This window comes from Crocodylus siamensis, chromosome 4 (assembly GCF_052110815.1).
Source record: "Crocodylus siamensis isolate JL-2025a chromosome 4, ASM5211081v1, whole genome shotgun sequence".
NCBI classification, from domain to species: Eukaryota; Metazoa; Chordata; order Crocodylia; family Crocodylidae; genus Crocodylus; species Crocodylus siamensis.
In genome coordinates, this window is record NC_143398.1 from 206,655,561 (window position 1) to 206,672,276 (window position 16,716).

The window sequence follows — 16,716 nt, forward strand, 5'->3', positions numbered from 1 at the left end:
ATAGTCTCAAGTTGCAGCAAGGAAAGTTTAGGTTGGATATTAGAAATATTTTTTTTCTCACTTGGAGGGTAGTAAAACACTGGAACAGGTTACCCAGAGAGATGGTGGAAACTCCATCCTTGGAAGTTTTCAAAATTCAGCTTGACAAAGCTTTGGCTGGGATGTTCTAGTTGGGGCTCATCCTTCTTTGAGCAGGGGGCTGAACTAGATGACCTCCTGAGATCCCTTCCCACCCTCATTTTCTATGATTCTATGTCTCCTGCTGTGCCCCACATGCATCGCCGGAGATGCAATCCCAATCACACCCTATTTGCCAGTGAAGAGGGAATTGGGGATCATGATCTCTTGCTTTCCCTGCACCAGCAAGTTGAAAACAGTGTCTACAGGTTTGGATCCAGGGCCAACAATCAACTGATTGTCAGCCTCAGCCCCAGAATCACACTGGGTCTGGTTCAAGATCCTGGTGTGGTACTGGGGTCAGGGTCAACAATCAACTGATTGTCAGCTACTGCTCTGGACCTGCTGCATGTTTAGTTTAGGGCACCTTATAAACCACCTGTAAAAATTTACTTTGTTACATGCGGGGTATTTTTATGGCCAGTTTGCTATTTTATAGTCCCTTAAATTAGGCACATGTGTAGAACCCTTGCCATTTCTGCTGCAATTAACACATTTATTGTGGCATAAATATAATGTGTAGGGAGGGCTTACAGTGTCTTGTAGCTGCTACTTTCTCTTTGCCTCAAAACGTTTATTTTAAAATCTCTTCTTTTTGAGATCTTTCCTTCTGCAACACATGATTCTTCACCACTTCACTGTTCTGAACTATGATCCTCCTCCATGTGAAGAGTTCTTTGAGACTTGCATTCAACATTTTAGTTCTCCATTGGGTAAGTATGTTATATAATAATATATTGACATTTGAGTCATGTCATTTAATATTTTGCAGAATAAAAGTGTAAGTATACTTGAGAAAAATGGGAGCTAAACAGGGTAGTAGTCAGAGGGCTGGAATGAGCATCAACAAGCTTCCTATAAGACGGGGTGCCCAACATATTCCACCAGCACAAGCCCAGTGACCTACTATAATTCTTTATTAAGCCAATTTATTCAGCATAAAGAATTTGAAAAGCAAAACAGTAAGTCCTATATGGTCTCTGCATAGAGACTCTTCTTTTCCCAGAGCTGGATTCCTCACTTGTTTCCAGGATGGTTCTTTATTTCCTATTAGTAGTTAAAGATATTTGGTAAGTTCATGAAAGACATAATACAGCTCAACAGCTCAATTTCCATTACATTTTTAATTAATGTACGTTATGCCTACGTGTGTGTGTGCTTGGTTTGATAAGTTGTTTTAAGCCTCACTTACTGGTGCTGCTTTGTTACTTTCTAGCTCTTGCTGAGTATTTCCCTCTAGTTTTGAGGAAGATAATATTCAGCATGGATTTCCTAGACAAACTGCATGCTAAGAATTTATCCCTCCATTTTATTTATCCTTTATAAAAATGTAGAGCTTTATAAAATATCTTTAATTTGAAATTACTTATAAACTTAAGTCAAAATAGATGGACAGCTTTTAAGAATTACAGATATCTTTGCAATTAAGATATGGTACTAGCTTTTTTCCCTCTCTTTAGTATGTCTCAAAATGAGGCCTAAGGGCATGTAGGATGGGGTTGTTATATACTAAATTTTAGTTTGCCCTCTTCCAGGAAAGCTAATTGCATGACTACCTAGAAACAGACAGGAAATGCTGTTAAAATACCATCATTTAAAAAAGCATAAAAGTTATTGTAAGGGAAATATGGAATTCTGAAACCACCTCTTGGTGAGTAAGTAAAGGAAGAACTTTTTTGTGCTGTTTAGCTTTAAAATGAAAGTGTTTGAAATCCAAATTTATATCCCATCTGCTTAACCTGCTGGCAAATCTTCCAAGTAGCAAATTGACTGTCACATGATAGGCTTGGAATTTTTTTTTTAATAGAACCAAAAATACAGTAGTTTGGGGTTTTTGGGAGGACTGCTCACCTAATTCACTAAATGGTATCCATAGTCTATGTATGTTTGTATTTTCACTGTCACCTTTGTGCATCTTCTACCCCAGTGATTCTCAACCAGGGTGATGCAGCACCTCTGGGGTATCTTGAGATTGTTTCAAGGGTACTATGAGAGGTACACCCCAATGGTGGCCATGACACCCTGTAGTGACTGACTTTGGCTTACCCTGCTCTTACTCCAGCCTCTCAGGGTCTCACTCACTCGTCTGCTACAGCCGCCCCAGCTGTAGTGGCTCAGGGCCACCTCGTTTTAGTAAAAAAGAAGAGAGGCTGCCTTTAGAGGCTGGTGAGCTCTGGGTACCTTTCTGATTTTCTGCTCCCTCTTGAACCTGACTGGGCCTGCTTGATTTGAGGCTCCAACCCCACTGCACGTGGTCTGTCTTCATGGCTTGGATCCCTCTGGCCCCAATTACCTTAAGGGTCAAATTCTAAGTCTCCATCCCCCTCATGTAGCCATGCCGTGCCCAGGCCTCACAGATGTTATTCTGTCAACAGTTTTGTGTTCTTCTGTAGGCCTCAGCATATGCAGAGGAAGAAAATGTTATTTTTGAGAGGGCTGAGCATATGCATGCATGCCCTGCACAGCAGGTAAGTCTGTGGGAGAAGGGGCGGGGGGACAGATTGAGGCCCCAGCAGTGAGGGAGGGAGCAGGGCACAGGCCAGAGCAGGGCCCTGACCAGGCCGGGTGGTGGGACAAGCAGAGGCCCAGGGGGCATGTGTCCCTCCCCGCCCCTCCCCCCAATCTATGTGTGGGGTGGAGGCAGCTGCTGCTGAACTCTGGGCTTTGAGCCCCACTGCCCGGGGAGTGGCTGACGCCACATGCTTGCTGCTGCCAGGCTGCCACACACTCGCATCCCACCATTAGGTGCCTCAACTCTCAGGGAGCTGCAGCAAATTTTGGGGTGCTGCAGCCCCCCCCATAGCTCCCCTCTCAGCACCACCACCACCCACCCTAAGCGCAGCCCCAGCCCAGCCCCCCACTTGAAAGAGCCTGGCACCACACTAGCTCCAGGCTGCAGTGGCAGCCTGCCCCACCCCACATGCAGACCCAGGGGTCCGTGCCCCCCATGCTGTCCAGGACTGCACATAGCAGCAGGAACTGCACCCCACAGACCTGCATGCTGCATCCCAGACCCCTCCCTGGCTGTGCAGCCCCAGCCCCAGTCCCACTCCCTCACCACTTTCTGCAGCCACCTGGAGCCCACAGCTAGGCTGCATTTGCAGCCTTACCCACTGCCCCATGCTTGTGGGGCCTAAGCCCCATTAGCCCCAGCCTTCCACTTCCTGTGGGCCTCAGCCTTTTTGGCTTTACCCCATCATTAGTTTGGCTGCAGACCTCTAGCCCTGGCCTACCTGTTCTGGCCTGGCTTTCTTGACCTCAGCCTTAGCCTTTACTTTACTCTCCAGGCCCCAGGCCATATCTCTTTCCCTTTACCCGTGGGTCTGTCTTGCATTGCTCTAGGCCCCCTGTCATTCCTGACCCAGGGTGAAGCTACCTTCAGTTCCACCCACTATCTCTGGCCTTTTGACTGTGCTCAGCCCTTCCAAGTCCCTGACTACAGGAGTTGCTGTGCCTAGGCTCTCAGGCACCCCTGTGGGCTCCTTTCCACCCCTTTCAGCCACACCCAGTCCTCTGGGTCTCTGCGCCTGCTACTGCCCTCAGAACCCTGTATCCTTGGGGTCTCCCAGGGCCCCAGTTGCTCCTATGTGTAGCTACCGGCTTATAGTTTCATAGTTAGTAGGGTCGGAAGGGACCTGAGCAGGTCATCAAGTCTGTCCCCCTGCCATGGGCAGAAAAGAATGCTGGGGTCAAAAGACCCTGGCAAGATGTCTATTTAGACCCCCAGAGTAGGAGTGAGCACCACTTCCCTTGGAAGTTGGTTCCAGATCCTAGCTGCCCTGACTGTGAAGTAGTGCCTCCTGATATCTAGCCTGAATCTACTCTCAGTCAACTTATAGCCATTATTTCTTGTTACTTCCAGTAGTGGTCGGGGCAAACAGGGATTCTCCCATTGCTTGCTGGTCTCCCTTGGCCAATTTATAGCCAGCTACCAGATCCCCTCTTAGCCTTCTCTTGTGGAGGCTGAACAGGTTCAGGTCTCATAGCCTTTCCTCGTAGGGCCTGCCCTGCTGCCCCCTGATCATGCGAGTGGCCCTGCTCTGGACCCTTTCCATGTTGTCCACATCCCTCCTGAAGTGCAGCACCCAGAACTGGACGCAGTACTCCAAATGCGGCCTGACCAATGTTATATAGAGGAGGAGGACGATCACCTCCTTGGACTTGCTCATGATCCATCTGTGGATGCATGACAAGCTTTCCTGACTGTGTCCCCACACTGGTGGCCCATGTTAATTTTGGAGTCTATAATGACACCAAGATCCTTTTCTGCCTCTGTGCTGATGAGGGAGGAGTTCCCCAGCTCGTAGGTATGCTGCTCATTCTTTCTCCCTCAGTGTAATACCTTGCACTTGTCAGTATTGAATCCCATCTTATTCTCATCCGCCCACCCCTGCAACCTGTCCAGATCCAGTTGCAGCCTATCCCTCCCTTCTAGCATGCCCACTTCTCCCCACATCTTAGTGTCATCCATGAATTTCAAGAAGGTGCTTTTCACCCCCTCATCCAAGTCACTGATGAAGATGTTGAACAGTGCAGGCCTTAGGACCGAGCCCTGCAGAACCCCATTGCCCACATCCCTCCAGGTCGAAAATGGCCATCCACCACCACTCTCTGGGTGTGGCCCTCTAGCCGATTGGTGACTCATCTGACTGTGCAGGCATCAACACCACAATCTCCTAATTTTTTAACGATAATGGGGTGAGAGACAGTGTTGAAGGCCTTCCTAAAGTCCAGAAAGACTATGTCCACCACGACACCTGCATCCAAGGATTTTGTGACCTGATTATAGAAGGCAATCGGGTTGTTCTGACAGGACCTGCCTCTAATGAACCCATGTTGGTTGCCCCTAAGCATACATTCCCCTGCTGGCCCCTCGCAGGTGTGCACCTGGATAATTTTCTCAAAGAGCTTCCCCAGGCCCAAGGTAAGACTAACAGGCCTATAATTTCCTGGGTCCTCCTTCCTCCCTTTTTTGAAAATGGGGACCACATTGGCCCTTTTCCAGTTCTCTGGCACCTCGCCAGAGAACCATGAGTGCTCATAAAGCTGTGTCAGGGGTCCCACAATGACCTCTGCTAATGCCCTCAGCACTCTGGGGAAGAGATCATAGAATCATAGAAGTAGGGTCAAAAGGGACCTTGTAGATCTTCAAATCCAACCCCCTGCCTGGGCAGGAGAAAAACTGGGCTCAAATGACACCAGCCAGGTAGGCATCAAGCCTCTTCTTAAAGATCCCCAGGGTAGGAGCCAGCACCACTTCCCTAGGTTCCAGATCCTAGCTGCCCTGACAGTAAAGTAGTTCTTATAGATGTCTAATCTAAACCTACTCTCCAATAACTTATGGCCGTTATTCCTTGTTATGCCAGGGGGCGCTAGGGGAAACAAAGTCTCTCCCAAACCTTTCTGGTCCCCCCTAGTGAGTTTATAGACGGTCACCAGGTCCCCCCTCAGCCTTCTCTTGTGAAGGCTGAACAGGTTCAGGTCCCGCAGTCTCTCATTGTAGGGTCTACCCTGTTGTCCCCAGATCATGCAGGTGGCCCTCCTCTGGACCCTCTCCATGTTGTCCACATCCCTCCTGAAGTGGGGCGCACAGAACTGGACACAGCACTCCAGGTGCGGCCTGACCAGTGTCACGTAGAGGGGAAGGATCACCTCCTTGGCCCTACTTGAGATGCACCTGTGGATGCTCAACAAGATCCGGTTAGCCCTGCCAACCATGACCTCTCATTGTCAGCCCATGTTCATCTTGGAGTGAATAATAACTCCAAGATCCCTTTCTGCCTCTGTGCTCTTAAGAAAAGAGTTTCCCATCTTACAAGTGTGCTGCTGGTTACTACTGCCCAGGTGCAGCACCCTGCACTTGTCAGTATTGAAACACATCCTGTTTTTGTTAGCCCACCCCTGTAACCTATCCAGGTGTTGCTGCAGTCTTTCCCTCCCTACTAGCGTGCTCACCTCACCCCAAATTTTGGTATCATCAGCAAATTTAAATAGGTTGCTTTTCACCCCGTTGTCCAAATCACTGCTAAAGAAATTGAACTGCACGGGCCCAAGGACTGAGCCCTGGGGGACTTCGCTGCCCACTTCCCCCCAGGCTGAATATGACCCATCCACCACCACCCTCTGAGTACGACTCTTCAGCCAATCTGCAATCCATCTGACTGTGCAGGCATCAATGCCACAGTTACCTAGTTTTTTAATGAGGATGGGGTGGGAGACGGTGTCAAAGGCCTTGCTGAAATCCAGAAAGACTACATCCACGGCGACACCTGCATCCAATGCTTTTGTGACCTGATCATAAATGGCAATCAAATTGGTCTGACATGACCTGCCCCTAATGAAACCGTGCTGGTTGCCCTTGAGCATCATCCCTGAAGCTGGCCCATTGCAGAGGTGTTCCTTGATGATCTTCTTAAAGAGTTTCCCTAGCATTGAGGTAAGACTGATGGGCCTATAGTTGCCCAGATCCTCCCTCCTCCCTTTTTTAAAGATGGGGACCATGTTGGCTATCTTCCAATCATCTGGCACTGGCCCGAGCACCATGAGAGCTCGTAAAGCCGTGCCAAGGGCCCTGCAATAACCCCTGCTAGCTCGCTCAACACCCTGGGGTGGAGAGCATCTGGACCCACTGATTTGAACACATCCAGCCCCTCCAAAAGCTCTCTAACCCGTTTCTCCCCAACCTGAAGTCTGGAGGCATTCCCCTCAAGTCCATCTTGCATCACGGTGGGGAAGTCCCAGTCTCTGCACAAGAAAATGGAGGTGAAGAACTGGTTAAAGAGGTCTGCTTTCTCCTCTGGCACAACCACCCGATTGCCCAGAGAATCTTGCAGGGGCTCCACATTTCCCGTGCTTTCTTCATCCTCCCTATATATTTGAAAAAGGACTTTTTATTATCTTTGATCTTGGACGCTAGTCCTAGCTCTATGTCTGCCTTAGCTTTCCTGACACGCCCCCCGCAGGCCCGAGCAGAGGAGGTATACTCGACTTTGGACATAGCACCCCCCTTCCACTGGTTGTACGCCTCCTTTTTGGCAATCAGGCATTCCCGGATGCCCTTTTGGGCACTCTTGCCCCCCTTGCTTCTTGTTGGGATGGTCATCCCTTGGGCCCTGAGTATCGTCTCCTTAAGGAACGACCACTCATTTTAGGCACTGAGTTCCCCTGCTCTTGAGAACCCCAGTGCCTCTCCCACTGATCTCAACTCATTGAAGTTGGCCCTCTTGAAGTCTAGGGCTACTGCCTTGCTGCAGGCCCTTGACACCCTGTGCTGGATGGTGAATTCCAGCAAGCGATGATCGCTATCACCCAGGTGGTCAAGAACATGGATGGAGGCCCCTTACCAGGTCCTCGCCTGTTGCCAGGACCAGGTCCAACAGGGCATTTCATCTGGTGGGACTGTGCACCTCCTGAATTAAGTGGAGGTCCTGTATCTCGGCCTCGAACCTCCTGGAACAGTCCAACCTGGCTGACTGTTCCTCCCAGCAGATGTCCAGGTAATTTAAATCACCCATGACAACTACATCCCTTGCCTTAAGTGCCTCTGCAAGCTAGCCCAAAAATTCCCAGTCCAGCTCCTCCCCTTGGTTGGGGGGTCTGTAGTAGACCCCCACCGTTAGATCCCTCTCCCCACGGCCCCCTTGTATCTTGACCAAGAGCACTTCAGCTTGCCCCTCCTCAGACCCCATTCTGCTGGCAGAGAATGTGCATTGCTCCTTGACATAGAGTGCCACACCCCCACCTTTTCTTCCTTCTCTATCCCACCTGTAAAGCCTATAGCCCCTAATGCTAACTGCCCAGTCGTGGGATGAATCCCACCACGTTTCTGTAAGCCCTATTATGTCTGGGTCTGAACCGGCTATTCTGAGGGCAAGCTCCTCCTATTTGTTCCTCATGCTATGAGCATTGGTATACAGGCATTTAAGGCCTTGCCTAGCTGCATGTGCCACCCCCCAATTTGGGAGACTGTCTGGACCCCTGTTTCTTACCTGGGCACTCCTTGCATTTGTCACCTGTGTAGCTCAGGTGGTGTCTCCTCATCTTCCTGCAGCCCCCTCCCCTGGCGAGGCTAGTTTAAAGCTTGCTGTATGAAATCAGCCAACCTGGAAGACATGCTAGCCTTTAGGAGAGAGGTGAAGCCCATCCCACCCCAGCAAGTCCCCCGCCCGAAAGCATGGGTCATTAGCTAGGAACCCAATGCCTGCCTTGCGGCACCAACTGCGTAAGCACCGGTTGACCTTGCCAGTGCAGGCCTCATGTCGCTGTCCCCACCTACTCACCTAGATCATCAGGACCTGCTGATTTGAACACATCCATTCCCACCAGAAGTTCCCTGACTAGGTCCCCTCTGACCCTGGGCCTGGCTGTGCCTCCCCTGGGACCATTGGGGATCCTGGTGGGGGAGGATGACCTGGTCCCTGCTCAGAATAATGGAGGCAAAGAAATTGTTAAATAGGTTAGCTTTGTCATCTGGTGAGACCACCAGATTTCCTAGCATGTCCTGCAGAGGCCCCACATTACCCGGAACCTTCTTTTTACCCCCTACGTATTTAAAAAATGATTTCTTGTTATCCTTGATCTGGGTTGCTAGTCCCAGTTCCAGCTCCACCTTGGCCTTCCTAACAGTCCCCCTACAATCCCAAGCAATGAAGGTATAGTCCTACCTGGTGATGGCCCCTCCCTTCCATTGGGTGTATGCCTCCTTTTTAGTTTTGAGACATTCCTGGATGCTTTTGGTTAGCCATGGGGACTTTTAAGCACTCTTGTCCCCTTTGATCCATGTTGGGATTGCCACCCTTTGAGCTTGGAGGATCATCTCCTTCAGAACCGACCACTCTTCTTGGACTCCCAACTCCCCACCCCTCTAGGATCTCAGTGCCTCCCTGACTAGTCTCCTTAGCTCAATGAAATCTGCCCTTCTGAAGTCCAGGGCTGCTGTCTTGCTGCAGGCCTTTGCCACCCTGCACTGGATGGTGAATTCCAATAGGCGTTGATTGCTGTTGCCCAGGTGATTGAGCACCCGCAGTCCCCTCACTAGGTTGTTGCTTGTGGCCAGGACCAGGTCTAACAAGGCATTACTCCTGGTGGGACTGTGCACCTCCTGGGTTAGATGGAGGTCCTGTAACTTGGCTAGGAACCTACGTGAGCGGTCAGACCTGGCTGACATTCTTCCCAGCAAATGTCCAGACAGTTTAGGTCACCCATGTTGACCACATCCTTTGACTTAACTGCCTCCGCGAGCTGACCTGAGAATTCCCGGTCTATCTCTTCTCCCTGGTTGGGTGGTCTGTAGTACACCCCCACCGTTAAGTCTCTTTCCCCCTGACCCCCTTGTATTCTGACCCAGAGCACTTCAGTCTGCCCCTCCTCTGACCCAGTGCTGCTCATTGAGGATGTGAATTGTTCTTTGACGTAGAGCGCCACACCCGTGGCTTTCCTCCCTGTTCTATCCCTCCTGTACAGCCTATAGCCCTTGATATTCACTGCCCAGTCGTGCGTGGGATCCCACCATGTTTCGGTGAGCCCCACTATGTCTGGATTTGTGCTAGCTAGCAGGAGGGCAAGTTCCTTCTGCTTGTTCCCCATACTACGAGCATTAGTGTATACACATGTAAGGCCTCCTGAAGGTGTATGCACTGCCCCCCTAATCCCAGGACTATCCGTGCCCCTGTCTCTTACCTGGATATTTCTTGTGTTCATCATCAGTCTTGGCTGGGCTGTTCTTGTGGGCAACACTTGGTTTGGTGTTCCGAGGCTCCCTCTGACGTCATCCTCCCCCTCCCCCAACAAGCCTAGTTTAAAGCCTGCTGGAGGAGATCAGCCACCCTGAAAGAGAACACACGCTTACCTTTGGGGGAGAGATGAAGCCCATCCCACCCGAGCATGTCTCTTGTCTTGAAGTATGGGTCATTGTCCAAGAAGCCGAAGCCTGCCTCGAGACACCATTCCCGAAGCCACAAGTTGACCTCTCTAATGCAGATCTTATGGTGTTGTCCATGGCCACTCACTGGAAGGACAGGTGAGAAGACCACCTGTGCCCCTGCCTCCTTCAGCTTGCCCCCCAGAGCATGGGAGTCCTTCATCAGATGATCTGGGCTTCTCCTGGCCGCATCGTTAGTGCCCACATAGATTAGTACCACGGGGTAGTAATCAGTGGGCTGGATAATGGCTGGGATTATCTCCATCACATCCTGAATCCTTGCTCCGGGCAGACAAGAGACCTCGCGTTTCATGGGATCCTGGTGACAAATGGGACCCTCTATACCTCTCAGGATAGAGTCGCCTATGACAAGCACCCGGCATCTCTTCTTCCAGATCAACTTGCCTCCTTCAGTCTGTTCAATGCGTGGAGCAGCTTCCTCTCCAGAGGTTTCCTCCTCTCCTTCCTCCTCCTCCTCCAGTGTCACCAGGCCTCATCCCTGTTCTCCAGCAGAACCGGGGGAACTGGTAGTGCACCGCCACAAGCAGCCCTGGCTCAGGAGGGCACCTTCTGCCATTCTGCTGTGGAGGGCATCTCCCAGGGTGCTTGGCCCTGCAGGGAAAGGAAATACCAATCAATTTCACCCTCCACTTCTCTGATTTCCCTCAGCCTACTAACCTCCTCCTGGAGCTCCCTCACCTGCGCCTCCAAGGCCCTAAGATGGGCACCTGCAGGACAGATGTGGGGGCCCCTGTTCCCTTTTTCTAACTCTTCAGGAATCAGGTCAGTTAGGTTTCCTTCTAGTACTTCTCAGGCCACTGGGTATTCTGTTTTCCATGGAAGCCAAAGCCAGACTGATTTCTCTGCTGTAGGAGCCAGGCTTTTCTTGGGTTGGACTTGGCCCTCTCTGGTCACATGGCTTAGCCTGCTCTCAGATGTTGCACCTTAAACCCTGAGTTGCAGCTATTGCCTCCTCCCCTGCTTCTCTTTAACCCTGTGGGTTTCCCCAGCTGTGTGTTGTGATGCAGTAGGACTCTGCCTAGCTGCCTACCTAACTAAAGTCCTTTGGTGGTGGCTCCCTACACCTCAAGTAGCAGGGATTAGGGATCCCTGTTACAGGTACTCAAACGCAATTTACAGGATAAACCCAGAGATTTCAAATGAGAGTCCATGGTATTAAAAAGCATTCTGACCTGTTGTGACCTTTCTGGGCTATTTGCAACAGAAGAATTGCTCTATTATTTTTCTGTAGTAAAAAACAATTGAAAACTAAGAGTTTGCCTTATGGGTATCTTGTGGGGTGCCTTGAGTCAGTCAAAGGGTGTCTCGAGTCCAAAAAGGTTTGAGAGCCAGTATTCTGCTCTCTTTTGGGTTGTCCTATCCACTTGTAGCATCTTATCTAAAGTTAGGCTCTGATCCTGTGAAAAGCAAGTCAGTATTGTCTCCCTCTTTTATATAGGGAAACTTGGAATTCATGGAATAAAATTTAGTCTAAAAGGTGAAAAATGTCTTTAAGACTGATGTCTAGATTTGTAGCTAACTATAACTTTTGCAAACTTAAATATTTTATATATGTTGCATTTCTGTGATAAAATTAATTTAATTATGTAGGATGTGGCAAAATGTTATGGATGAACATGCTAGTACAGAAATAGATTTGCTTTAAAATAATCTCCCTGAAAGACACCTTCATAAATAGAGTTCAAGGAATAAATTGAAATGGTAGGTGAAAAGAAATGGAAAATTATTATTTTATTTTGAAAATACATATTAGGAGTCTGATCACCTTGCAATTAGCTTGTTAAAATATGACACAGAAATTAAATTTTTAGAGTAGTTATTCATTTTTTGCACCAAATATTTTGTATCCTTTCAAAAGTGGTTACAAATAAAACTCCCAGAAAATAGTCAGTTACAGATATGTAATTCAGGAAGTAGTGTAGGGCTTTTGTTTACCAATAAAAAGAAAAAATCTACCTATTTTCTTCCTCACAAGGACTGAAGACTAGTTCCCTCAACCAATACAGAGTTCATTATCAGTAGGCTGCTGAGCCTGCCTTCAACCATTTGAATAAAGAATAATGGATAGAAGACAGGTTTAAATTTAATTTTCCAGTAGCTCTTTATTGTTAACTAAAACTGCATTTTTCCTTGTTTCCTTGCAAGGGAATTTCAAATTCTTTTTAAGTGTCTACAGTTTGAAATGCACTATTACAATGCTAGATACAGGCTTTTGTTCCATCCATGACGTTTTAGATGTCATTAGTGTAGTAAAAGTAGCCATCAATCCCCTTTCAGCTTGCCATGTTTTAACTCTCATTTTTTTTCTTTAATTCAGCACTTCCCCGTAAGCTTAAATGCAGGTTCTGCTTACTGCTGTTGGATTTGAACATAGCAGTACGTCTAGAATTCAGATCACTTGGTTGCATGAGAACTTTTGTCAGCAGATGCAGCACAAAGGTCAGTATTTTAGGAGAGGATATACCACCACTACTCTTCACCCCTTCTACTAATAACAATTCGTGGTAGCATAGTTACAAAAGGATGTTAGGTACTGTATTTCTTCTAAAATGTTAAGAGGCTATTTATATTAGTAAACAATAAAAAACAAAAAGATACATTGACTATGATACTTAGCAAAATGAACTGTGATGGAAAAAAAAAAGCATGAGAGACCTTAAATAAATGAAGTTGTGTCTCTCCTAAATGGATATGGAAGCATGTTGCCTCATTCTTGGTAAAAGGTAAGAATTTACCCTGGTGTTATGGCAAACAAATCTGCCCTAGTTGTTTGTGCCATTTAAGCATGTGGCTGCTACTTTCCACCTGAGAGGAGACATTGCTGCTTGTAGTATGCACAATGCTTTGGGATTAAAGGTTAATCTAGGAATGCAGAATAATAATATCTGTATAAAAAAACTTTAATCTTAAAGCCTCTATTTCTACTTTCAAGACTGCAGCCCTATTGTAAGTTGGTGCATTGATTTGTTTGTTCTGTTTTTGTAGGCTGTGATAGCAAAAGTGAAATGCAACAGCAGATTTACAGAATGCTGGGAGAAATCTTGGGTGGAAACTATTATGCAAAAGACTTACTACTATGAAATAGGCTGGCGGTTAACTAACTTAGCGCAAATTGCTTTTGATCCAGAAGTCAACAATTAATTCTAATAGGAGTTGTTATCTACCTAAGTCCTTTCAGCATTTCTATTGATGTGAACACCTGAGAGATGCACCCCAAATATCGAAATATAATAAAACATTATATAAAAAAACATAATAGACCATAATATAATAAGTTTTCCTAATAGTCATCATCATAAACCATCAAACAGCAAATCACCATTTTGGCAGCTGCCTGCAGACTACCTCAACAAATCTAGATAATTCAGTTGGCGTTGTGCCAGGAATTGTGCCTGGGCTCCTGGAAAACTCGCCCAGCCTGACCCACCAGCTTGGTCCCTGTCTGGGCCTCCAGGTTGACATTTGCTTGTGGAGGGGTGCCCGGGCCTCTGCCGCCCCGACTCGACAGCCACCCCTCGCTGGGGTCGCTGGGCTGCTACAACCGGTTTATGATCATTATAATGTAGTGGGTTGCTGGATTTTTCTTGAAGATACTGAATTTATTCTGGATAAAAACAAGAAGCCTATTCCTTATGTGGGTCATAACATAGTTTGGTCTGACTCAGATAAAGTGTGCTGGTGACAAGACATCCACACTTTGAAGGGAAAGGGGGTACCACCAGGGGCTCAGGTTAGTACAAAATTTTCTGTACACAATAGAAAATTGTGAGATAAATCAAGCTGTATATTAAAGAAAGTTTTTCTTACCCTTCAAGTTGGCAGTGGCTTCCCTTTTAATGTATGCATCCCATCTCTTATGACTAGAAATGGTAGTGAATGGATAGCAGAAGAAAGCTATTTCTCATGAATAGTCAATAACAATATGGACCTATTTTTTTCTTGATTTTTAAATCCTTCTCCCATTTATAAAGTGGTTGTCTGAGCCTAATAAAGTGCTTGTCCAGCCTCATCTTGAACACCTCCAAGGATGGTGACTGCACCACCTCTGCTGCGAGTGTGTTCCAGATTCTGGTGACCCTTACATAAAAAAAGTTCTTTCTTCTGTCCAGCTTGAATTTACCATCTATTAGCTTATGCCCATTGGTCCTCATCCTCCCTTGAGGTGCCTTTCTGAAGAGTTGCTCTGCTAGATCTTGATGTTCACCCTTGACGTACTTGTAGGCAGGTGTCACAGGGAAACTATAGAGAGCAGACCCCGAGGGGCCAAGGGGGAGTCCCGGGGCCCAAAACACAACAGGGAAGGTGAGGGAAGCAAGAAAGAAACAGAGATTCCCTTACCCACAGCTGATGCTGCGGCGAGACTGGAAGAGGCAGCAGGACCTGCACAGCAGATTAGCCGCGTCTTCTTGAAACTGCAGCCAGCTGTGGTTACTTACGAGTGGGGCTGGCACGGGACAATAAAAAGCAATCCAAGGGAGAAAGAAGTGGGAAGAGCTGGAGCAGATCTGCCAGCGGAAGTGCTCTTGGAACCCCGTTTGGAGGTGAGGAGGAGCCAAACGACTCTCCATGAGGCAAGAGGGTACCCCAAGGCTGCCAGAGGGAGGACGCCAGCAGTGAGGCAGCGGATGCCCTGATTCGCAGTGATGGAGCCAAGGGAGAAAATCCAAGGACTCTGGATGAAGAAGCCGACAGCGGAGATGGCCCCAAAGAGAGGGTGACAGAAGGCGACCCTGCAATCCAGGTGGGATTGGCACGGGTTTGGGAAGGCTCCCGGAGTCTACCCCGACAGAGAGCAGAGAGCTTAAGCAGTGAGAGGGGCTGCAGGAAGCAAGCTCCTACCAGGCTGAGCTGCTCAGCAAGGGACCAAGTAGGGTTGAGTTGGAGGGACCAGTAGTAGTCCTGTGCGACACTCAGGAGGGTTATGAGCCAGACAGAGGGGTGCCTTAGGCAGGGTTAATAGGGAGAGGAATTCTCCGGGCCAGGGAGCCCAATTTTTGTTTGAAGCCAAGGATTTTTACTGGTAGTGTTTTCTTTTTCGTTGTTCTGTTTCCCACTTTTGGAGGGGTAGGAAGGAAGGCCATAGAGGGTCCCATAATCAGCTTGATTCGGGGTCAGGATAGATCTTCATATCTGTAGCAGAGTGTCCATCACATCAAGAGGCAAGGGTCAGGCCCAGAAATGTCAACAACTCGGCGAGGCTGGGTATTAGGGCGAGGTATGGGGGAGGTTGGAGCCTCACAGAAGACCATCGCACCAAGATTCCCGACTCCGGAGATGCCCTAGTAGTCAACCCCACCACTGAAAGAACAAGCAAAGTCGTGACAGGAGAGATTGGGGTGAGGCTGCCCCAGGGCAACGTATCCGGGCTATACAACCTCAGGGACAGAGCGACGGGCAAACTTACGCACCCAAAGCCGGGCAGCACGGGACTGGATGTTTGAAGACAGCCAGGTGCAGCAGGTATCAAGTCACCTCTCAGCTTTCTCTTACTCAGACTGAACAGGCCCAGTTCCTGAAGTGTCTCCTTTATCGGGCCTATCCTCCAGGGCCCTAATCATACAGGTGCCCCTTCTTTATACCTTCTCAAGCTTATCCACATTCTTCTTGAAGTGCAGTTCCCAGAACTGGACACAGGACTCCAGCTGTGGCCTCATCAACACCAAATAGAAAGGAAGGAGCACCCTCTGGTATATATATAAACTGTACATCTAACAATCTGTCTTGTGACCACTGTGGTTGGTTTATTTGACAGATGAAAAACACACTTTTACAAAAACACACTATTTTAGTCTCATGACAAAGTTTTCACTTTGTGCCTGTGCACCCATCACCATCTCCTTGAAAACATCATAGTTGTTTAAAAGACGGCCTTAGTCCGCTGCTTCCTTCTCACAAGACTGCCTCAGCCCCCTCACAAATCCTTCTCCTGTTTGTCCAGTCTTTTCACTCTTTGTCATATTTGTTGCTGTCATTGTTGACAACCTCACCATTGTCATCTTTATTCTCTTTGGAGGGCTCACCTCTGAAAAGTCTGTGCCAGTCCCCTCTCTTCCATATGTGGTCTTCCATCTCTTTTCCATCATCTTCTTCTATCTTCCTGTAGTACCAGTACATTTCACTCAGTCCCATTTTAATACAGTCCTTGACTGAAAGTTCTGTGTTCCTGTTTATGAGCAAGTACCTGGTCTTTTTATACCGGCGGTGAGCGGGGAATGCCCACAGCCAGCGGTGGCAGTGTTGGCAGCAGCGAGCGCAGACCACCTGCAGCAGCTGGCAGAGGTATCAGGGTGGAGGAGTGGTGAGTGCCAGGCAGCAAATGGGGACTACCTGCAGATGCTGGCAGCCACGTTGGTGGCAAGAGGGGGTGGTAACCACCTGCAGAATCTGGCAGCAGCTTTGGCAGCAGCCAGTCTCAGGAGGGCCACGTGCCTCCTCTACATATTGCCTATGTTGCCCTGCAAAATACTTTACAAAGCTGGCTGTTTTGGATTCTGCCCTTGTTGCTGGTTTTCTAATCTGGCTCATATACTTGGCCCAGGAGAACAGGACATCTAGCATTCTTCTGCTGCTGGACCATTTCACTTTGTACAGTGTGGTCC

At 48.3% G+C, this 16,716-nt stretch overlaps 1 protein-coding gene across 1 annotated transcript; it reads right to left on the minus strand.

Moving 5' to 3' along the window:
* Nucleotides 1–895: 895 nt before the first annotated feature.
* LOC149867494 (uncharacterized) lies at nucleotides 896–16,231 on the minus strand. The gene is made up of 5 exons (XM_090041714.1): nucleotides 16,105–16,231; nucleotides 8,457–10,588; nucleotides 8,166–8,279; nucleotides 6,861–6,921; nucleotides 896–2,564 (listed from the first exon to the last, which is right to left on the minus strand). Exons 1-2 carry the CDS (start codon nucleotides 16,229–16,231, stop codon nucleotides 9,969–9,971), a joined length of 747 nt encoding a protein of 248 aa, XP_089897840.1. The 3' UTR covers nucleotides 896–2,564; nucleotides 6,861–6,921; nucleotides 8,166–8,279; nucleotides 8,457–9,968.
* Nucleotides 16,232–16,716: the final 485 nt, after the last annotated feature.

Bases quoted from the DNA above. Each gene is read 5' to 3' on its own strand.
- LOC149867494 (XM_090041714.1), bottom strand. From the start codon at position 16,231: ATGTACTGGTACTACAGGAAGATAGAAGAAGATGATGGAAAAGAGATG. The intron at 10,589-16,104 runs GTGAGGTTGTCA...AACAGGGATGAG, and splicing joins AGAGAATAAAGATGACAATG to GCCTGGTGACACTGGAGGAG.